The sequence below is a fragment of the Myotis nattereri genome (assembly GCF_964212035.1).
Source record: "Myotis nattereri genome assembly, chromosome: 6".
Taxonomy (NCBI): Eukaryota; Metazoa; Chordata; class Mammalia; order Chiroptera; family Vespertilionidae; genus Myotis; species Myotis nattereri.
In genome coordinates, this window is record NC_138081.1 from 33003917 (window position 1) to 33028970 (window position 25054).

The 25054-nt window shown below is 36.3% G+C and overlaps 1 protein-coding gene across 1 annotated transcript in view; it reads left to right on the forward strand.

Moving 5' to 3' along the window:
- The window catches only part of ADGRB3 (adhesion G protein-coupled receptor B3), a 690088-nt gene that overhangs the window by 268895 nt on the left and 396139 nt on the right, over nt 1-25054 (forward strand). Inside the window, exons 6-8 of the mRNA XM_081094478.1 lie at nt 3501-3665; nt 14946-15110; nt 15554-15718. Of these exons, the coding sequence (XP_080950604.1) occupies nt 3501-3665; nt 14946-15110; nt 15554-15718 (495 nt within the window). The remainder of the gene's footprint in view (nt 1-3500; nt 3666-14945; nt 15111-15553; nt 15719-25054) is intronic.

The following is a 25054-nucleotide window of genomic DNA, read 5'->3' on the forward strand; positions in this document are numbered from 1 at the left end:
AAGCTCATAAATTAATAACCAATGTGTCATACTGTGGATACTCAAGTGTATTTGGCATTTAATTAATAAAAATGATACAAGGACAAACTGAACATGAAAGTCACCTTCCACTAAATATTTGGAATGATAGAATTAGAGTTACATTTATTTGCACTATTAAAAGCTAATCAATTGTGTTATAAATTAGTTATATTTTACCCATATTATTCAAATTTCAAAAGAAGGGTTTTCTTAGTTAAATGACAGAATAATGTCTTACTTTTAATGTGGATCCTAAGATAAACATCCTGTTTCAAAATTGTTGCTTTGAAATTATAGTTTCTTCAAAAACTCTTATTACTCAAAAAAGAAAATGACAAAGCTTAACAGAAAGCAGAATGAGAAAAGTAGGGAGCTACATTAAATTGTTTATTTACTGTCCAGATAGAGATTCTGAGTTACAGTTTTATGGTCTGTCCTAGGGTTCCTCAACATTGATACTATTGACATTTTGACATAAATAAATCTTTGTTCTGGGAAGCTGGCCTGGACATCTTCGGACATTTAGCAGCATCCCTGGCCTCTACCATTTAGATGCCAGTAGCTCTCCTCCTTCCACTGAGCTGTGACAACTAAAATCCCTCTGGATATTGCCAAATGCCCCCTGTGGGGCAAAACTGCCCCTGGTTGAAAACCACTAGTCTACTTCATATGTATTCTAATCCCTTAAAATTTATTTAGGTAAAGGAATTGTTTTGAAAAAAAAAATTTGTAAATGTCAGTTTTCAAATCCATATATTCTTAAGAAAAAGAACGCTTTTACTTAAAGAAGTTGTTTTTAAGTTTTCCAATCTAAATCGTAAGATAATTTGTATGTTTATTTAAAAATCTGATAGTAATATAATTTGTGTGTTTTATAAAGCATATACTTTTATTTTTTAAAATATGCTTTTATTGATTTTTTAGAGAGAGAGGAAGGGAGAAAGAGAGAGAAACATAGATCGATCAGATGCCTCTTGCATGCCCCCTACTGGGGATCAAACCTGCTACCCAGGCATGTGCCCTGACTAGGAGTTGAACTGGTGACCTCTTGGTTCATTGGTTGATATTCAACCACTGAGCAACCCTGGCTGGGCATGTATTGTGTATTTCTCACTTCATCTCCAGGTAGCACAGATATATCATAATATAATTACTGTCTAAGTAAAGAAGAAAACTAAAAAACTGATTAATTTAACTTACTTTTCTTGGTTTTACTAGATAGGTTTTTCAAATCAACTAGATTATTTATGGATTTTTATACTTTACTGAAATTTTTTTTTAAAATATGTAATATTTGCCATTAAAATAAAATATCTAATTTTACCATATCTTATGAATATCTACAAAATTTAAGATATGTTCTATAATTTCCTACTAATTCAACAATATCTAAAATAACAAATTATTAATAATTTGTGTTGTTTTCAAATTAAAAAAAAGTGTTTTTGATTTTTTCAAATGATATAGAAGGGTCATAAAATTTCACCTGGAACAATAAAGACTTAAAAAGTCGTAAGTATTATTACTTTTCAGATGATTACAGCTTTATAACTTAACTAAGCCATCAATATTAATCAATACTTCTTTGAGATTAATAGAGAAATATCTGCCAGTTTAGCAGCTTTTTTCTGGAATTACTCAATGTATATAGAGTAGTGTGATTTGATGAACAGAACCAGAAATATGAATACCATGCGAACTATTAACACTTTATGTAGAAAATAGGAAGAAAAAAAGTTGTTTTTAAATGGAGAGATCTTGGTAATTAGAAATCAGTGCAAAAATTGATTAAAAGTATATATTTAACATAAAAATATTCATATAAATTAATTTAAAAATTTCTTGCTATAATTAATCCTATAAGCCTATATGCACATACATGTATATGTGTATTTTTTAAGTATAATTTTATTGATTTCAGAGAAGAAGGGAGAGGGAGAGAGAGAGATATCAGTGATGAGAAAGTATCATTGATAAGCTGCCTCCTGCACGCCCACTACTGGGGATCAAGCCCACAACCCAGGCATGTGCCCTTGACTTGAATCGAACCCGGGATCCTTCAGTCTGCAGGCCAGTGCTCTATCCACTGAGCCAAACCAGCTAGGGCTGTATATGTATATGTTTTAGATTAAGTACAGACTTACTATTTATTCTTATTCCAATGAATACAAATTGGCTTCAATTGTCTCAAATTTATATGGGAAAAAATATAAACATTGTAATTCATCTCACTCTTTTACTCTTTTTCTATATATTTAAAATATTTTTTTTCTAGCAAGTTTTATAGAACCTTGAAAGAATTTGCCATTGAATAATACTCAAATTTGGCTAATTTTTCCAATATTTGAACATATTTGTATCACAATTTGGAGCAGCTCAGTAGCATAAATAGAAGAGAATGAGTACCTCATAATTAAGGTATTATTATGTGTTTTTATAATAGCAACTTGGTCAGCATATATATACAAAACAAATTTGTGTTATCCATGGAGTGCTATTACTTACTATCCCAAATATTAAGAATTAGGATGAGATTGGCGATTTGGCAGTGCAAGGAAAGGATCTAACTTTTGAGCCCTAAAGGACTTTTTTTGTGAAAAATCTCAATATTTATGGACAGTAGTTATTATTTCTGTTGTGTTAGTATTTCTGATCAAGTTTGAATTTATTGCAATGGCATACTTGAACTATTGCTGTATCAATTAATTATGTTAGGCAATAATCTTAATTAGATCATTTGTTTTCTGTAGAAATTTTTATTAATTAGGAGGATTCCCAGTGCCATCTTCTGGTTTCATGGCTATTAGAAAGAGATCTTCATATTTGCCACTCCTTTTAAAACAGGGTAAAGAGGAGGCTCTTATGTAAGTAGATACAGTTGTTGAAATTTTCCCCTTATTCAAAAAATGGTTTAAAGAATTACATTTTTAAATGACAAAACTACATTTCGTTTTTAAAATGTGAGTTTAAAATCTTTTTAAATTGTATCATAAATTTTCAGATTTTTTTTCTCCCTGACACCACCATAAAAGTCATTAATCCTGAAACTTTGTTAGAAGAATTATATAGGCCCATATTCTATTTGAATGCAAAGTTAACTCCAGAGGATCTTCTCCTGTTACCAGAAATTTACTTTTCTAATACTACCCTAGTTGATACCACTTTTAGTTAAAAAATAATTCATGTCTATTTTACCAGTGAGGAAAGAGCTACATTTCCATTAAGCAAAGAAAACACTTAAACTTTATAACATGAATAACTTTACATACAAAAAAGGTACATGCAGTTTTCTTAATTACTAACTTTCTAATGTTTATATTTTGTGGCAAATAAGAACATTAACTGAATTTTTAAAATATCTTCATACTTGTCTATTTGATTAGTGTGTTGTTGTTTTTTCTTAATTATAAGGAGAGAAAAAAAACTCTTTGATTTTACCTCTCTGCTTTTGTTGTTGAAGCTTCTTTGCTTTATTACAGTACATGGAGTTTGGGAGGAGTGGTCACCGTGGAGTTTATGTTCATTTACATGTGGTCGAGGCCAAAGAACAAGAACAAGGTCGTGCACACCTCCTCAGTACGGAGGAAGGCCATGTGAAGGACCTGAAACACATCACAAGCCTTGTAATATTGCTCTCTGCCCAGGTGAGTGTATTCTGCATCTGTGACCATCGCAATTTGTATACTTCATACGTGGTCTCCGATATGTATTAAGAAATATTAGGGGCACAACCTTCATTCTGTCACATTGAAAAATGTGGTTTTGGTTATTTTTCCTTGGTTTCAACTGGGTTCCCTTCTTGATTTTGTCATATGCAATGGTATATAATATTTCCTTGACTGAATACTAATCATTGCTCACTTTATTGGATTTCTATAATTATGTATATTAATGCTTTCTACTAGGATTTAGGAGTTCCAAAGACTTGAGAATGACTATAGCCTTCATCATATAACTAGAGAGACTGGTTTAGAGCAGTTCTTTAGATGTTATTCTCTCACACTCAATCAATTAAGCAGTGGAAATGTGCAAATGACCATGCATGAAAATGATAGATATTTGCTAGGAAATATAATCTCCTAGATTCACTGCTAGATGCATCAAATAGTTAGGTCATAACTGTCATAATTATTGCAATTATAAAGACTATATAATCTGTTTTTAGTGTGTATTTATATTATTTTAAATTTTTCTTTCCTTTAAAGTCTTTAAATTCTATTTTACCTATCTTTAATAATTTCATCCATTATTACAGAGAGAAGTCTTCAAAATGATGTTATTTAGGTTATTGAAACATTCAAACATAAAACCTGCAAAATGAGAAAGCCTAATCTCCAGTTTTAAGGGCTTCCATTTATGGGAGAAAATGCACGCACACACTAATGATAGAATCTCCCCGGACTAGCAAAGGCACAATTTAGAGGAAGAGGCAGACATGAGTGGCAAATGACAAAGGCTAATAAGAGTAGCAGATTCCAAAATACATAATCATTCATCTACTCCCAGGGAGATTTTCTCATAGGCCTATTTAGTCACATATTCTGTATGCAACCAACATAGCTGGGATGCCAGAAATGTGCTCCAAATACATTATCTAACTCACACAGTTTCATTCGCACTTTAAATTCTTCAAGTTTATATCCTATATTTTGAGACAATAATTCAAAGTTCTTCTGGAAATTGTAAGCATCTAAAACATCTTCAGACTATGAAAAACCATCCAAAATATAGATATACAATAGTCATCTAACAAGCTTATTTGTTTTCTTATAGTTTAGAGAAAGACTAGTAGGTTCCTATACTTAGGAATATACATTTAAAGACATAATATTTATATTGAGTAACATTGTTCTCTTAGAATTTTATGAATTATGGATATAACTCATACAATTCGGTGTTCATGTAATTATAACTATTTGGGGAGTCAAAAAATCATCATTTATTTTCAAATTACCCCTGGAAAGTTTATTAATGAAATCAGTTATGTTCTGTCTTATATCTACCTTTCTCTATAAACATACAGATACACACAGTCACACAAATGCCCTGCCTTTATTCCAAAGATTTGGGGAAGCTTATAGAAATTTTAGAATCTTTTTTTAAGTGCTTAGCTTTGACATTTATAGAATCGAATACAGTTCACTCTTATTTGTCCGTGAAATATGAAAAAGTAGAAAACATGGAGAAATTTTTAAAAAAATAGCTAACTGTAGAATCTTTTAACATATTTGGTTTTATTACTTCTTTTGCCCCAGTTGATCCCCAGTTCAAAGACAAAATGGCACTGATCAGTTAAAATGTTAGCAATCAGTTTTCTCATAGTCTACCTCCCAGGAACTTTTTTTAGAATAAAATGCTTGGCTATCAATAGGGACAGGGATACTAAGTTGTTAGAGTTCAGATAAGAAACGCCATTTCCTAAGTTGGTACAGTTGTTGCTTTATCATGCAAGTAGGTGCTGCATATGTTTTCAAGGACTTGTTTTAACAGGATTATACCACCATTAGAATCTCTCTAAGACCATAAAAATTAGATTGCTCTTTTTTTGTATAGGTCCTTAATTTTTTAAAGGTATGATTATATTATCTGTAAATCTTGCCTAGCTCATGCTCTCTCTTAAATGGTCATTATGGAGCCATCTTCATTACTTAATTAATCATGTGTCATTTATGACTCCTATAATTTCCATTATTGAATTTAGTTGCATTACAGAAGATCTACTATTCTTACCATGTCTGCCAAAAATGTTGGCATTATGCTTTTGAAATATGTAAGATTTATTTGGTCTAAACATTTGGAATTCTCCTTAGAAATAATTGTCTTATTACTAAACTCAGGCATCTTTACTAAATATAAAAAGCATCATCAAGTATCAACAACTAGTGAGAAGAACATATAGTTCCTGATCTCAATAAATTTACAATTTCTTCATAGGATTCAGACATAAGCATGTGAAAATTTGAGTGCAGTTCTAGAAAACACATAAATATAGTCTACCTCAAGCCCAGCTGGTGTGGCTTAATGGTTGAGTGTTGACCTATGAACCAGAAGGTCACAGTTCGATTTCAGGTCAGGGCTCATGTGTGGTTGTGGGCTTGATCCCTAGTAGGGGGTGTGCAGAAGACAGCTGATCAATGATTCCCTCTCATCATTGCTGTTTTTATCTCTCTCTCCCTCTCCCTTACTCTCTGAAATCAATCAAAATATATTTTAAAAAATAGTCTACCTCAATGAAAGGTAATGATTTGAGAACTCAGTGGGTTCAACCTACATTTCTTTTAGCCAACCTACCTGAGATTCCTAAGACATCATCTTAAGAGGTAAGTCTATCATAGGAAGTTAATCAGTAATGAAAACAGTAGGCCAAGGCTTACAATTGGTTCTCCTTGGTTAGACCAGACGCAAAGTGAAGACCAGACGAAGTCAGAAGAAACATTTGAAACAACAAATGTGGATTTGACCATGTGGGTTGTGGTAATGGACAGTGACATTTTTGTGTGGGATCATGTCAAATAGCATTCCAGCATCCTGCTTTAAGAAACACATATAACCACTATATTCAAGTGGATGTTATGTAGAGGTGATGTATACTGTTTGCATCAAATAAAGAAATACATTTTATTTATGCAAATTTTGATATCAGCTTATAAATTGATGACATCCTATTTTGATCAGGTACTTTTCTTAGTCAGTGTTCAACTTATTCCCACTTCTTTTGAGGTTAGGGTAAACCATTTACCTGGGATCCATTTATGGAGAGAAAATAGAAAAGTGAAGTGTAGGTATGGTATTAACCTAGTTGGAGTTAATAGTAACTAATTTGTGTACCATGTCCAAGAATAGAGACTAGTGTTGATTGGGGGAAGGTGGGCGAGAGGTATAGAGCAACAAAAGGGAGTCACTATGATTCATTCACTGACTCATAAAAATAATGTGAACTCATTTTCTACCTTTTCTCCTGTACACTGGTAATTATGTGTGATATTATGCAAGGGTGTGTATATATGTGTGTATGATCAATCGTCTTTGTGATCCGTTTCTTTTATCTCACCAAACATAGAACTTCTGGCAATCCAATCTATTTTTTTCTGTTTTCTCTGAATAGTCAATGCAGTCACTAACTGCATCAAGTTTATAGTAGTATTAATTGATGCATTTGAGGTCAATGGTATTCTGTTCCATCTCCTCTTTATCTCCCCATGCAACTTTGTACCTGATAGTATCCAATAAATTACTATTGAATGGATTTTCTTGACATGTACATAGCCAAATTTCTAGAACTCATCCCCAAATGTTTTTTAGGATATTTTTCTGAATATATTTAATAATACATTGATGTGGTATCGTGAAAGGAACTTGGACTTTTAAATGTAGACCTTACCTTTCAATATCCCTGTTGCTTCTCTGATACCTAGTTTCTTCACCTGTAAAATGGGGACAATGGTAATAAGGATGTTGAGAGGACTATGTGAGATGATGAGGGAGTGAATGTGGCAAATAGCAAACAGTGTATAAGTAATACAGCTATGCTTCCCAGTCAAAGACCATCAGGATAACACCTGGACTTGAACAAGTTGGGTTTTTTATTCTTGGCAGTGAGGGAATATCAACGTAGGAACACAGTGGGACCCAAATACCTGTTATTACGGCAAGAGGCTTCAGTCTCCTGTGGACCTAAAATGTTGATTTCTCGGCAGCTATGAGAGGGCGTCCTGGCCAAGGTCCTTCTGCAGGGAAACCTTTTGGTGAGGACACTGAGTGGAAAGAGGCTAATAAACACTTGCCTGAACTTGGTTCAAAGGTCCCTGGTTGTCTCTGCATGAGGATGTTACAATTTGAAACACAAATGCTACCTCATTAACCTGTTCTTTAATTGATTTGCAGTTTATCTTTTTTAACTCTAGTCTTTTGTATGGCAACTGTAGTCTTCTGGGTCACTTCACTGATTCCAGTGATCTTTCAGTTGAGCTTATAGGAGTTTAAGAAACTGTGCCTTAATTAGTCCTGGTTTGTTTTCTTTTATTATTTAATGTTTTTTTTTCTCATTTAAACTTTGTCTTAACTTACCAACTTTTTAAAAAATTCTTCTTAGCCCTTATCTTAACTTGCTTCCACTTTCTTTATTGATTAAGGTATTACATATGTGTCCTTATCTCCCAATGTCCCCCAAACCACCCCCTGCTCATGCCCTCACTCCCCTACTGTCTGTGACCATTGGTTATGCTTATATGCATAAACCTTGTCATCATTGCTCTTGCTCCCACTTTTAATTCTAATTTTTAAATGGTATTTCATTCTGAATTTTCTCTTTTGTAATTTATTTTAAATTGGCAAGTGGGGAACATAGGTTTATGTCCTTCAGCATATGTCCATAGCAAGAGGATGGCAGTTTTACCTTTCAGTCTTTTTTTTTTAAATATATTTTATTGATTTTTTACAGAGAGAAAGGGAGAGGGATAGGGAGTTAGAAACATCGATGAGAGAGAAACATCGACCAGCTGCCTCCTGCACACCTCCTACTGGGGATGTGCCCGCAACCAAGGTACATGCCCTTGACCGGAATTGAACCTGGGACCTTTCAGTCCACAGGCTGATGCTCTATTCACTGAGCCAAACCAGTTTAGCTTACTTTTCAGTCTTGTATCCCCAGAGGGCCTTCTTAGTTTCCTCGGTAACCTCCCATTCAATAAAAATCCGGACTCAGAATTTTGCCATCACTAAATTAGATAGCTTCAAAGCCAGTGGCTAGGATTCTTCTCCCCGCAACCCCTTCCTACAGATAGTTTAATGAGTCAGCAACAATCCACTCAGAACAGTCCCTGAAATGACGCTTTAGTATCCAAATATTCATGACTTTGTGGATGAGTACATAATCTAATTTGTGGTGTTTTTTTTTTCTTTCTATGCTATATTGTCACCAGTTATTGATCAAAATGCGAAAATAGGCTGAAAATGATATTTTCATACAAGGTATCATGGGATTTCATTTGTCCCCATACGTGGGAGACAGGTTTCTCTTCCAGGTGAACACAGTTGCAACTCTGTGTATATAGCAAGAAGAAATTCATAGAACAAAGTAAACCCCAGGAATCTGGCAATTTAGCCTTTGCCATTTGAATCCTTCCAGGCCCAGAAAATCTGGTCATGTGTCACGGTGCTGAAGCGAATCGTTAACTCTCCCCCGTATGACAGTGTTGTGTAAGGAAGCACATTACGGGACAGTGAGACAGGCTGGTCTCTCAGCACTCTCCCAGCTCCAAAGCGCAGCCCGATTGTTCTCTCTTCTTACTCACCTTTGTAAGACGATCCATAAAGTAATAAGCATTTTGAAGTTTTTAAATTGAAACGTGGGTCTAAAAATACCCAACTGCAAACGCTTATGATGGACGTGAAGGGAAAATGAAAAAGCCTAAGAAAGTGTTTATTCTTCACCTTATGTACCTGATGTTTATTATCACATGATGTTTCATGAAAGGATAAAAAAGGAAAAGAAAAGAAGGATGATTACATTTCAAATAAATGTGTAAGGCACATTTATGTAATTCAGGACTCCCTGCATCGTGTCTGTAATGGCATTACTAATTCATCGTGTTCAAAATTGACATTTTTATTTCAGGGCTATTTGAATGCTAGTCTGACCCAGTTCAGTCAAAGGTTCTACCATTTATTTGTTTCAGTAAGCCAAAACCTTAAAATTCAACTTTGATTCTCTATTTTTCATACCCTCCCAGCAACCTATCAGCTCTACATCCAGAAAAATATCTCAAATTTATTTTCTTTTTTCTCTTTCCACTAATGTCATCATAATCCAAGTCACTATCACCTGTGTCTGGCTACAATATAGTCTCCTAACATCGACTAATACCTGTTCTTGCCCTCGTACAATCCATTTTACACACAACTGCGATGTGTTAAAATGTAAGTCATGTTACATCACTTCCCTACTTTAAAAGCATCTCATTTCTTCTCATCCTAGTTGCTCACATGACCTACAGAGCCCTACGGGATCTGACTTCTGCACACCATCTGAAATCATCTCCTCCCTCCTCTCCCTCTTCATGATCCCCACAAGCCCTTTCTCTGTTCTGAAATGCACAAAGCTTTCTTGAACTCAAGAATTTGCACTTGCAAAGAGATTTTTAAGGATCTTCCCATTTCTGGCTTCTTCTAGTGACTCAGGACTCAGTTCATATTTGGTTTCTTCCTAAAGGCATGGCTGGGTAGTTCCTGTCACGGTGCTCTCTCTATCATTCTGTCTTTATAGCACTTCTAGCTGCAACTTTCCTGCTTATTTCTTTGCTTACTTGTCTATCATCTGTCTCCACCACAGCTCCTCAGACTATGTGTTCTTTGAGAGCAGAGCTTGGTTGGCCGTTAACATCTGAGTTTTCCCAGAATCTAGTAGAACAATGCTAGTCATAGTCTAGATTCTCTGTGAATCTTTTTTAAAAATATATTTTATTGATTTTTTACAGAGAGGAAGGGAGAGGGATAGAAAGTTAGAAACATCGATGAGAGAGAAACATCTATCAGCTGCCTCCTGCACACCTCCTACTGGGGGTGTGCCCACAACCAAGGTACATGCCTTTGACTGGAATCCAACCTGCGACCCTTCAGTCCTCAGGCCAACACTCTACCCACCGAGCCAAACCAGTTAGGGCTCCCTGTAAATCTTTACTTATCAGTGCATTAGGAGACTCCCCTGGGAGTTTTGGAGTGTTTACATTTCCCCAATTATCAGGGAACACTTTTCTGAAAGAATGACAAGACGTTAATCAGCTTCCAATAGGAACAAAGTTTTAGAAAGAAAGTATTGAGATATTTTCAAATTTGTGGGTTTGTCATGATTCTGGGAGTTATCTCTCACAAATGTCAGAAATGAGCTATACACAGGGGCATGGGCTGTGGGGAGAGGCCTGGATTGTCACTGTTGCCTTGACACTCAATGGAGGTGCAAAGCAGCCTGAGTGCCCAGCTGAAGGGGAAACCACCCTGGATCCCAGATCAGCATCAGATAAAGAGGAAAAAGCAGCCCCTTCACTTTTTGGAGTACCTAGCTGAGTGGTTATAAAAAAGAAATATTAGATAGATCAAGTGATAAATATTTCATTATTCTAATATCTTAACAGTTATCCCTGAAATGAAATGCATATATCCTACTGGGAAGTACTGAAATGTCCAAAGCAGAACTCTTAATTTTCACCTCTCAAAACCCTTCTAGTCCTGCATTCAGAACAAAATGACACTACCATTTCCTGAAAGGTCTTGGGGCTGATGTCCCTAAAAAGGGCATAATTAATGGTTTTGTTAATTCTAGGATATCAAACTGAAAAATAAGACCTGAAATAAAGCAATATCCCATATTTGGCACTAAAAGAATTTTTTTTCATGAATGTTATATAATGTACTAGAGTCCCGGTGCACGAAATTCATGCACTTGGGGGTGAGGGGCTGTCCTTCAGCCCAACCTGCACCCTCTCTAATCTGGGGCCCCTCGGGGAATGTCCGACTGCCAGTTTAGGCCCACAGGGATCGAGCCTAAACTGGCAGTCGGACATCTCTCTCACAATCCGGGACTGCTGGCTCCCAACTACTCGCCTGCATGCCTACCTGATTGCCCTTAACCACTTCTGCCTGCCATCCTGATCACCCCCTAACCATTCCCCTGCCAGCCTGATCAATGCCTAACTGCTCCCTTGCCAGCCCAGTCACCCCCAACTGCCCTCCCCTGCCGGCCCAGTCACCCCCAACTGCCCTCCCTTGCCGACCTGGTTGCCCCTAACTGCCCTCCCCTGCCAGCCTTCCCCCCCCACTGCCCTCCCCTGCTGGCCCGGTCACCCCTAACTGCCCTCCCCTGCTGGCCCGGTCACCCCTAACTGCCCTCCCCTGCCGGCCCGGTCACCCCTAACTGCCCTCCCCTGCTGGCCCGGTCACCCCTAACTGCCCTCCCCTGTGGGCCTGGTTGCTCCTAACTGCCCTCCCCTGCCGGTTGGGTCACCCCTAACTGCCCTCCCCTGCCGGCCATCTTGTGGTTGCCATCTTTGACCACATGGGGGCAACCATCTTGTACAAGGGTATGACAGTCAATTTGCATATTACTGCTTTATTATATAGGATTTTGTCTAATCTTTTAAATTACATACACATGTCCCTCTCTTCCTAACTTCTCAGTTTTCCATTTTCCCAGTAACTTGGACTTATCATATTAAAGGAATATTGGATTTTTCCTATTAAAAAAATATCCAATCAGTTACTTTGTCAGGTCAATTCTTTTATAATATTGAAGTTAATGTTCAATAAAAGTAACTTAATAGTTCTCAGTGTAAAATAAAATGTCCACTTGATACATCTTCAATTCCATCTAAAACATGCTTTGTTGATTATTATGGTAGTGTTGAACCACAAAGGTTTCTTCAGGTGTCTAATATTAACTCCTTCCTGAACTTTAGTCAAAACATAAAATGTGTACATTAACTAAAAGGACTGAATAACTAGTATTACAAATGTCTTTTTATAGTTTTGCTAGTGGTGATGTAAAACCTTCTTACAGGAAGAGCTTAATGAAAAAACTACTTCATAAATATTATTCTTTCCAGTCTCTTTTCAGTAAGGTCTTTTCTCATTCCTCATCAATATTACAAACCCTTGCCAAATTATCTTCTCCTTCCACATTTGACTTGCTCATTCCTGACTCCACATCTCCTTAGCTGGAAGGAGATCTTTTCTCTGCCAATGAGTGTGTAACTATTACATTCATTAAAAAAAATACTGAAAATTTAGCTATAACCAGAATGATTAAGGGTATCACATACTCTTTTATTCTAGTTACTCAGCACAGAATAAAGTTGGCATCACCTAATTTATCTTTGTTATGTGTTACTTTCTGAATGTTCTCAGTAATTTGACTACCCATACATTATTTTGCCAAATAGATGTCAAGGTGCAGGAATGACTCTTATTTTTTTTTTAATTCTTCTCAAAATGGTTAGGAGAGTGAGGGTTCATCATGCAAACTCATTAAATGTTATCTTTGAAAAGCAAGATTCTGAAATGAAAAGCGTGCTTATCTTTAAAGCCATAATAGAAAGGAAATGGGTAATTTATGAACTCCTATTGACTCACTAGACTTTTCTTTTTTTTTTTATCTGGCAAATGGACTACATACCCAATAAGATTGTATCAGGTATTTTAATACAATGAGATGCTAAAATTACATGAATAGGATGATTAACTTGGCATTTTATGATTGTTAATCTCACAAAGGATTTATTAAGTACATCTAGGTATCTATTAAACTACTGTCTTTTTAATAGCGACCTGCAAGGCCTGAAATTAGGTTGAAAGCACTTACTCAAAATCCACCAGGCTTTCACGTTTGATTAGATGGGTCTTCATAGCAGCACTAACTTATGTTGGAACCTTGTATTTATGGTGAATTCTCTTTCACTGTAAGGAAATTGACTAACAACCACGGAATGATATTGGAGAAAAGTAGGCAGTCATATACTAGTGCATTTATAACTCTTACAGGCTAATTAACGCATTCTAAATTAGGTAAATATTTTGCCTGAATTCTTTGCTCACTTGCATTTTGTGATTATGCCTTAGCGAATGCTGTTGCCTTTTTCTAAGTTATCCAAATTTCACCATACCCATCTAACATAGTCATCCCCCAAATTGATGTGATCTATTCTCTGAAAGCCTCCATGTGCCATGTTAAGACTGTATTGCTTTTACTTATTACTTATTTGCATGCATAATGTCATTCTTCTACTAAGTTATAAAATTTTTTTGAGATTGGGGTTTATATTTTATTTCTCTATCTCTTATAACACCTATCATAGTGTCTGATAACTAATAGAATTTCAAAAACCATTTTAATAAATGAATAAATAAATCAGTCTCAATTTGAATCTTCCAAGGACAAGTGCAACAGCCTATATTAAATTTTAGTCACCAGACACTTGGGAGTCATCTGGACCCTCTCTCCACTTCAGTTCCCGTGACAAGTTCTTCAGGAGACCCTCTTGCTATGTGCCCCCTCCCCCCATAGCTTTCTAATCTTTCCAGGACACTCCATGGACCTTGCCAACATCATCCTCGCTCAGACCCTCCCTACCCTCTCCCATAATTCTTTCTCCAACTGACATTAGATCTAATCATAGAGTCCTATTTAAATCCTTCACTAGCTTCTTAATGGTCTGAGAATAGTAGTCCAAATCCTTAACACGTTGACAAAAAGCCTACAAAATCTAGCATCTGCCTTTTTGCCCTCCCCTCTGGTAGAACTCTTCACCTGGCTCTCTTGATTCCATTCACAACAGCCTTTATTCAAGTCCGGGAAGTGCCCATGTTTCTTCTGCTAAGGACCTCGGTATATCTTCCTGGAACTGACTCTTGTCCTAGGTATTTCCCCATTATCATTCAGGGCTTGCCTGAAACCTCATGTCAAGGAAGATTCCCCAGACCCTCTGAACTCTTATCTCACAGTATCTTGAAAGTGTCCTTTGCAGTGATGCTATATAATTAATCTGTTTAGCATGTAACACATTGTGTAGCTCATTCTAGGGACTTCTACTCTCAAATATGAGCTCTATGAGTTATTGGTCAGTATTTATTTTGTTCAGTCTTCTCTATACCCATCAAGGTCTTGCAGCTTTGAGTAATTAATAAATATTTTTTGAGAAATAAATGAATCAAAATAGATACTGGATACATAAAAGGAAATAGTAGTGAAAAAATAAGGTAATAGTAGCTCTAAGGGAAGTAATACAATCTAATGCCATTGTGACCTTCCATTGTATGTATCTCTTTAGAGTCCCTTGATTGGGATTCATCTTCAAGGCTGGTTTTACCTTGTACTTTTTGTAGAGCCTTCTCTACTGGAAGGTCTCCTTATACGGTCTCTCTTTTTGTTTTGGCAGTTGATGGACAGTGGCAGGAGTGGAGCTCATGGAGCCAGTGCTCGGTGACCTGCTCGAATGGGACCCAGCAGAGAAGCCGGCAGTGTACTGCTGCGGCTCATGGGGGTTCTGAGTGCAGAGGGCCATGGGCAGAAAGCAGAGAGTGCTATAATCCAGAGTGTACAGGTAAGATCTGACTATATATTTAAGAGATGCTTGCCATTTAAAAATTGTGACAGAATCATGCCAGACAGTCATGGTATAATCACATGATTATATGTTTTTATTAAATGAAGCCAATTATACCCAGACTCATTCTACTGCATGTCACATTAATAAAGCAGCAGAATTCAGGAGAGTCTTAATTTAAATATTGATTAAATTGATGAAGTTTAATATTGAATTTGTACTTTTTACAAATAAAGTTCAATCTCTTCAAAATATTGAAGATTCTGACAAACTTATAAATTTCTGTTCATTACAATGCTCTTGATTTTACCAGCAAGACAAATATTTAAATAAAGTTTATCCATGGTAGTAGATTAATAAAAGTTGAACAGACTAAGTAATGGTCCTTAGATTTTAAAATTACTAAATCAGTGACACTGATCATGACATATTTCTTTCAGCCAATGGTCAGTGGAATCAGTGGGGTCATTGGAGTGGATGTTCCAAGTCCTGTGACGGTGGCTGGGAAAGGCGAATAAGGACCTGTCAGGGTGTAGCGATAACAGGACAGCAATGTGAAGGAACAGGCGAAGAAGTGAGAAGATGCAGTGAGCAGCGATGTCCTGGTGAGGATTAACTGAGGTTTTCCCAGTGAAAAAATTTTGTTACCTTAAAAAAAAAAAGGATTAAAAATATTGTCATTGGTTAAGGGCAGTACTTTCTCAATTGAAGTATTGCTAATGATAAGTGACAATTTACTTGTGTCCATAATGTATAGAGTTTCCTCTCTCTGTGTGTCATGGACTATTCTATAGGTTTTTAAATCATTTGCTGCAAAATGACATTGAAAATGTGATAATACAAAGGTAGCCATATTGAACAATAACATAGCTAGATATGATTTAAAATAGTTTGGGGTATTATTATTCACAAATTTTTAAAAATCAATTTTTAGAGATAGAAAGTGAGAGAGGGAGAGAGAGAAACAGTGAAACATTAATGTGAGAGAGAATTAGCAATCCTTTGCCTTTTATACACTTCCTGACTAGGGACTGAACTTGCAGTCTTTTGGTGTGTGGGATGACGCTCCAACCAACTGAGCTACCTAGCTGGGGTTTTCACTATTTTTGTAAAAGATTTGTTTACTGAGAACATAAAACAAATTGCATTAGATTATTTATAGTAGAATATAAAGATGTGTTAGATAGCTAAGTGGGAAAATTAAAATATGATGTTGAAATCCAGACACTTGTAAATTCTGCTGTTAATTCGTCTTGATGCATGACCTTGGACATCCCCATTTACTTGCCCTTGGCCCATTTTCCACTAAAAAAGGAAATTCTGTTGAGGAGCACATTTTAAAATGAAAGTGTAAGATCTTAATTAGTAGTGAATGAATGGAAGTGCCGCTACATTAAAGGATTTGACATGTAAGCATAGAAAAAAATTAGAGGTAGAAACTACTGACATCATACATCATATACATGTTTGGGCAAAAGAGGTTTACAGTTGTGAGTGCATGAAATACAGTATAGTTTATTTTTGTATTATTCTTTATTAATTATTGTGTTATTTTCTATATGAACAACTGTTAACCTACTTAGCCCCACCCTGGATTTTAAAACATTATTTGGAACAAAGACTCCTTCCTAATTGTACATACATTTCATAAAATATTATTGACATACATACTGAGTGAGGACTTAATAAGTATGTGAAAATTAGGATTTTAGAATGATATCATAGGCAACATTGTTATAAACATGCTAGAAAAGATGATAGGATGGAGTTTTAGAATAGCACAGCTATGTATGAAGGGGAAAGTGCTGGCCTTGGAGAATGTGAAGACCCAGTTAAAGTGCCGTTGCTGCTCGTGTGGCTGTAGGGAAGCTAGCTGATCTCGCTGGCTCTCTGGTTCCTGGTGAGGCTGCTGAGTGCAGCTGTTCCAGGTTCCTCTTTCAGTTCAGAAAATGATGGCATTCTGTCTCTAATATAACTACTGCAGTTTAGAAAAACCAAAGTATTCTAAAAGGTATATAGTGGTCAAAACTTTGGATTTCACCTTACTTCAAATTTTAATGACTTATAGTTCAACTCTAATACCAACAGACACTGGGCTCGAAGAGCGCAATGTCAGTAGGTGTCTTTAGAGCTTACCAAAGATCTGAAGTTAGTATTGTTCATTCTTTTTTTTTGAAGATATTTTTATTGATTTCAGAGAGGAAGGGAGAGGGAGAGAGAGATAAAAAATGAAAACATCAATGATGAGAGAGAATCATTGATTGGCTGCCTCCTGCACGCCCCCTACTGGGGGTCAAGACCACAACCTGGGCATGTGCCCTTGACTGGAATCAAACCTGGGACCCTTCAGTCCACAGACTGATGCTTTATCTACTACACCAAACCAGCTAAGGCAGTTTTGTTCATTCTTAAGGCCATAGAAATGTAGAATGATAAGATCTAGCCAGGATGCAGGCTTTGGTTGAGAAGGACACCTATGCAGGTTAGCACTGTCTAATTGTTCCTGTGCTGCATAAGAATTAAGAAGCAGCATACAAAAACATTTACTTTGCCCAGGGAGAAATGCCTTTAGAACAGTGGGCATGACTAAATAAGATCCTTTTAATATTTGAAGTTACCTAACGTAGTCTGAGCATGTCAAGGTTCTTAACTGTCTTGGGCTTTTAAAACTGTCTTTCACCTGCTTATATAGAGGTAAGATGGTGCTGCTGCAATCAAATTTAAAACATTGCCACCTGCTGTTTAGAGAACATTTTACATATCTATTTACAAAAAGAAGCTTGGCTTTTATGACTTAAAGCAGGTTGAAAAATTATCATATAAAATGGTAAAAAGTTTTTTATTTTCTATGTACTATGTTATATTATATTACAGGGGTTGGCAAAGGTAGGTTTATAGTTGTTTGTATGGAAAAAGACATGCAGATTGATTATTACAATAGCTTTATTCACTCTTGTGTTTCATGTACTCACAACTGCAAACCTACTATTGCTTGCCCCTGTATATTTGATATTAACTTTAACATTTTTATTTTACTCTTTTCAATGATATGATTTTAAATCATATTGTATGTGGAGCAATATAATGACTCCAAATTTACACATTGACAATATAAACTCAAAACACTTTTAAATGATCTTAACAGTTACTAAGACATTTTTCGCCTTTTGTCAATGACAAAGCCACAATAAATATTTATTTTATAATAATATGTTTTTTAAGTATTACTTTTAGTGCTGTGCATTCCTAATTTTTCTTCAGGTTGACAAAAACAGCTAGTATTTATTTTATGCTTTGCTTAATTGAGATGCAAAGCAAATTAATCAAGTTTTCCAAGGAACCCTCAGTTGTCAGGAAAGAGAAATATACCTAAATCTTTGACTGGATAATTAATGAAAATAATGATTAATCATCTGGATTGAATCAAAATCTGTTATGGTGTCTACTAAAAATGGAAAGTAAATTCCTCATCAAGATTACAATATTCCTGGTAAATAGATAACGTAAAAGTAACAGAAAGAGCAGTACAGCATAGGAGATATAGTCAATAATATCATAATAACTGTGTATAGTGCCAGTTGGGTACTGGAAATATCAGGGGAACACCCTGTAAAGTATATGCTTGTCTAACCATCATGTTGTACACTTGAAACTAATATAAAATAAGATTGAATGGAAAGTGTCATTGAAAAAAATAAAAATAAAATAAAGTAGAATTAAAAACAAATAGCATCACTGACCAAAAATAAGTTATTTCTCTTATTTTCATAAGAAAATAGAATTATAGGGATGGAAAAAGTATATATATATATATATATATATATATATATATATATATATACTGTTAGTTGAGTAATAGAATAGCTACAGGGGAAATAATTAAGTCACTCAATTTTTTTTTTATTGGTCAAACTTACTAAATGATAATTTCATTGGTCTCAATCTCATTTACACCCCAAATAAGGTTGAAATAATAGAAAAGTAATGAATAGCTCCTATGATTTTGGTACATTGCCACACTGTGAAAACATACTAATTTCAGTCCTCTGTCTGTTTTCCAATATTTCTCTGGTTAGTATCATTCAGAAAGCAGATGCTTCTGGTGGACTGGATTTTGATAACTGTCAGGCTTCTGGGACCTCCTTGCTCTGTTCCCAGGGAAGGGTCTTGCTAGTCCTATAGCTCCAGTTCTGAGACCTATTACTCCTTAGTCATTATTTGCTAAGTTGGAATCTACCATCCACAGATGAATGTTAAACTTAATTTATACATGAAATGTCCTCCTTGGAGTCACAATTGCTTTATTTGCAAATGGTGAGTGAGCCTGCAGATTGAATGTGCTGAGAAAAACTTGCAAAGTAAGATAGGCATGTCATACACAGGGTGTCAGGGAGGAAGATAAAGTCTTAGCTCATATTGACTTATTTTCTCCTCAGTTCCCAGTTGGAGAAGTGGCGAATTAATCAATATTGATAGAGTATTTTGTCATTGTTAGAGACAAGTTAAACAAGTTAATAAGTCAAACTTCTAAACTGTGTGGACCACTGCAGTTTCAAGGCTATACATAATCATTATTAGAAACCCAAATATGTAAAACTTAATTTCTTTTTTACATTATGTTTTTTTTCAATTAGAGTTTACAGTCAATACTATTTTGTATTAGTTTCAGATGTACAAGATAATGGTTAGACAATCATATACTTTAAAAAGTGTTCCTACATTTCTAAAGAGGATAAAAGCATATTACTCTACTTACTCTATAGTGAAATATTTGCATACAAGTTGACATCTGCTTTACTTATTTTTTTTTATTCCAAACCACAAGGTTATCACTAATAGTACTTTTTAAAAGCTTCTAATGCATTAGAACAGGGGTCCTCAAACTACAGCCCGCGGGCCACATGCAAATACAAATATTGTATTTGTTCCCGTTTTGTTTTTGTTTGTTTGTTTTTACTTCAAAATAAGATATGTGCAGTGTGCATAGAAATTTGTTCATAGTTGTTTTTTTTTAAACTATAGTCCAGCCCTCCAACGGTCTGAGGGACAGTGAACTGGCCCCCTCTTTAAAAAGTTTGAGGACCCTGCATTAGAATTTATATTATGTTCTGCTATCAGATGTTTTGTGTATAGGAATTATATTATTATGTATTCAGTTTTAAAGATTCAGGCAAGTGTTTGCACTGGATATTTGGGGCAGAGCAAATAGTGTCAACCCTGAATGTACATCCCAATTGTTCACCTAAAGACAACCACTGAGTTGCGTTGTCAGTGGGTGGCACTAGGTATTGACTTCTTTCGTTTTAAATGTGTCATTTGTTCTTCCCACATAACCTCAGGTACATTCTAAAAAGTAGGGAAATAAATTAGAACTTGAAGAACCCCAAAGGAGAGAAACGTCACCTGTTGCATAATAAATGTCTGAGAAAGCAGCCCATCGTCGTGAAAAGCATGGGTTTTATTACTTGCTCCAGTCTATGGTTCTGCAACAAGTCAGCTAAATTTCACAGGAAGAATTAAGGAAGAATCACTGGGATCTAAGATAATGAATGAGTATCCAAGATACTACTATATGTGCATCATTCAAACCTGTTGCTATGGAGATAATTATTATCATAATTGGTCTTATCAGATTGCTCATCAAATGAGACAGAAAACTCTCACAGCTTCTGCCACTGCAGAAACTTAAAAAAGCAATTTGTTGTAATCTTATATTACCCTACCTTGTCCAGTTTAGAAATATTTTACAATATGTGGGTCATTCTCAAACTGAAATAGAAAATGTAAGCACTGTTCACATTGTTGCCTTTGATATCCCACATTGTTTTTTAGTAAAAGTAAAAATTTTATAAACTATTTTTTAAAAAATAAGATTAAAATTAATGCAATTATTGGAACTTCTTTTTTGATTCAATGTTTATTAATACCATAAACCTGAATATTAGTCCTTGGCATTTCTCTTCCCACTTATTTCCCTCTTCATGCATAACCTGACATGTGAATAACCCTAAGATCCTGCCCCTAGCATTCTTTGGTCTCTCTCTCTCTCTCTCTCTCTCTCTCTCTCTCTCTCTCTCTCTCTCAGCTATCACCTGTGTGAGAAGCACCCACAGATCTGCATCTTTATGACTAATGTCTTCCAAATGATTGCTAGACCTTTCCAACAGGGGTATCAAACCAGACTCTGAATCACCATTAGAGCTTTTCTCTCTGACCACCAAGTCATTCCTGTCATCTGAAGTAATTTCTCCTCATCAATTCATGGGCTGGTGCTGGATTCCACCTCCATCAAGTCTCCCCTTAGTGGCCACCTACCACCCAGCCACCACCTACTAGTGGGGGAGGGACATGCAAAGAGCCTGAGACATAGAATCAAAAAGAGTTTGGCTTTGGGCCTCAGTGTCCTCACATTTAAAGCAGGGGCGGTAATATGCACCGTGAGGGATTGTTTCAAGGATGAAATGATAAAATACCATCACTACTTAGAACTATTAAGTGGCAGTGCAGGTCCTCTTTGTCCATTTACCCACAGGATCAAAACAACCACCTTTTCTAATCTCTTCCACACAGGTTCAGCTGGTCATTCTTCCCATTTCATGGCCTTAGTCATTTGACTCACATGCTCAAAAAACCTCCATTGCTTTGCATTAATTGCCCAAGTTAGTACATACTGGAATCCCTTGGGTTCTAGTATCCCTGCCTATCAGCTCATTAGCTTTCCTTTCACCGTATATTCATATGTATGATTTTATGACTTCTCTCCTTACACTGTTGCTTGCACTGCTATTCACCTGGACTCCCGAGGTATGCTTGTCCTGTCATCTTCACCTGCTGAAATGAGAGCATCTTGGAAGCTCAGCCTATTAAAAGATGCCCCTCCTTTAATCTTTATTCCCTTCCACAGTCACATGAGTTCTCTTTCTTCTTTGAACCCCTATAGACTTGGCTTTGTGCTTCTCTTATTATACATTGCTACTGTATTTTATTTTATATATTTATAGAGAGAGTTATACTGTTATATCTCTTAGCTAGAATTCCAGCTCATTTCATTGCAAATGAGTTGTCTATTTTCTTCCTCCCAAATCTGCTTTGAACCTAGTTGAATGTTGTAGGTCATTAGAAGCATGCTCTTTTGAATGTTTTTATTCTATATCATAAATGCTATAACTGGACTAATGAAGTCACTTGTATTAAAGCATATGATTAAATGTTTCAAAATAACTATGATAATAATGGCTGACTTTTTATAATCTTTTATTCTTTCAAAAGGCTGTTTAATTAGCATTTCAATGACATTTAAAACACATATATTATTTTTATTTTGTAGTTACAATTTGTGGTATGATCCTCCCTTCTCTAGAAATAAATCATTGAGATGTTGAAAGTAAGAAAAATATGTAACTTTTTAGAGAAGGTTTCTCAATTTCCCCAAATCTCAGCCCAGTTTACTCCAGTTTGGGCCAGAGCTCAAAGCAGGCTTGTAGCCACTTGTCAGGCTAGAATTGGTCCCAGGTGTGTATAAATAGAGGTCCCTAAGGTCTCAGGGAAGTTGGCAATATAGGGGGCTGTGGCCAGTGGCCTTGCCAGTTACTGTAGTGTACCTTTGAGTGTTATTTTCTACCTGTGTCATGACCTTTCCTCACTAGTTCCTAAGATAACATAAAAAGGCAAGTGAATGCAATTCTCTAGCAAAGACCTCTAGTATCCCTAACATAAAACTTTGTCTCACTAAAAGTGATGGCTATACCTGGAATATTCTTCACAATTAAAGGTAGATGCCTATTTTTATTGTGAACAGGTTGGAACTAGAGTGACCTTGTGTGCTGAATTGAAATATAGAATTAGAAAAAGAATAATTCAGAACTTTATGGTGGGTATATATGTAAAACATATATGCCTAGAGACCAAGGACTCAGGTAATACACATTGTTTGCTAATGAATTTAAAGTTTATGCTGACTTCCACGCTAGAAACAATTTTTTGAAAAGTATATAAATACCTTGTTTACCACACAGCAAATGCTTGGAGAGGGTGTGACACCTCTGAGCTTGGACTGGGAGAGGTGTTTGATTGACACAGGCCCAACACCTCCTGGCTGAGTGATTTCTCTCTGCCTCGGTTTCCTCATATTTAAAAAATGAGGATAATTACATCCACTGCATAAGGTTATTCTGAGAAATTATATGAATTAAAATATGTAATGCATCTAGAAGAGCACCTAAGTTAAGTGATGCGTAAATATTGTGGTTAGGTTATAATTGTTCTTTCAACTTGAGACTGGTACAAACTGTTTTCTATATGAGGAAGGCTGTTAAGAAACACGTTTGATAGATACCCTTCTTTTCCCCTCAGACCTTAGCAGTTCCATGAATTCTTCTCAGGAGTAGGTTACCCTGCTGAAATTAGAGCTGTTAGCTGTGTGAGCACAGAGACTGGATCTATCTCATTTACCTCTGCATCCCCAGCTCAGGGAATTCCCAAAACATAAGAATGAATGAATGGCCAGCGAGTGAAATTTGAAATGTGGGGTCATATCTAGTGCTTTTTTACTCCCCTGCATGTCAGCTCATTACTTTAGAATCAATTCTCTTTAATGCTGAAATTCTAGCATCCAGGTGAAAACTAATTTTCCACATCAAATTGATGTAAGCCCCGTATAATTTTTGCTATTTTTAAGAGACAGAAAATCAGTTTGAATAGACAGATGAACAGCTAATCACTAGGTAATTGCTACCTTGTTTTAAGGGAAGTATGCTAACTACATACTTGTGGCTTCAAGTACAGTTGTGTCTTACAAATGGGTTTTTATATATTTGCACTCGTGGTAGCAAACAGTGGGTTCTTTCAGCTGCTGAACAGAATTGCTGTTCCATTTTACGAAGGCATAAAGTGAGAGTCCTTCGTATTGCTGCACAATATGTTTTTATTTTGAGCACAGAGAGTGGCCTGAGCTAATTATGTACTTTCTAATTTACCAAATACACATAGGTAGCATTAAACAGTAAATGTTTAACCCAAATCGCTATGTCTAGCTTAAGTTTCTCTCCTGAGCTTTATTTCCATACACCAACCAACTTCTTGTTATTACCAGACGTGCTCAAAAGTATTTTTAGTGTCTTTTTCCCCGAGTCCTCCTCATGTGCTATAACTGAGTATAGCGTACCAGGCATACTTCCTGGGAACCTGAGTTTCATCTTCATTTCTCTCTTCTTCACCTCCTACATGCAGTCATGGAGCAGAGCCCATACCACCTACTAACTAGATTTTGAATTCACCTACTTTACATTTCCACTTCCTGTGATTCCATGCCCTTTCCCCAAGTAAGGTTAAATTGTCACTAGCCTCCCTGCCTTCTGTCTCACTTTGCTTCAATCCATTTTTCAAATTGCAGATCTAGTATTCAAAATCCCATATAATAAAAGGGTAATATGCAAATTGACCCTAATGGCAGAACGACCTGGAATGACCGGTCACTATGACACACACTGACCACCAGGGGGCAGATGCTCAACACAGGAGCTTCCCCCTAGTAGTCAGTGCGCTCCCACATGGGGAATTCAGCTCAGCCACAAGCCAGGCTGATGGCTGTGAGCGCAGCGGCGGTGGTGGGAACCTCTCCTGCCTCCTCAGCAGTGCTAAGGATGTCCAACTGCGGCTTAGGCCCATGAGGAGCGGGCCTAATCTGTCAGTTGGACATCCCCCAAGGGCTCCTGGGCTTCCAGAGGGATGTCTGACTGCCAGCTTAGGCCCAATTCTCAGGGGAGCTGGCCTAAGTTGACAGGTGGACATCCTCTGAGGGGTCCTGGACTGCGAGAGGATGCAGGCCAGGCTGAGGGATCCCCCAAGTGCATGAATTTTTGTGCACCGGGCCTCTAGTATTATAATAAATTCCCCTTGTCCTTAAATTCAAACTCCAAGCTTATCTCATCATTTATCATCCT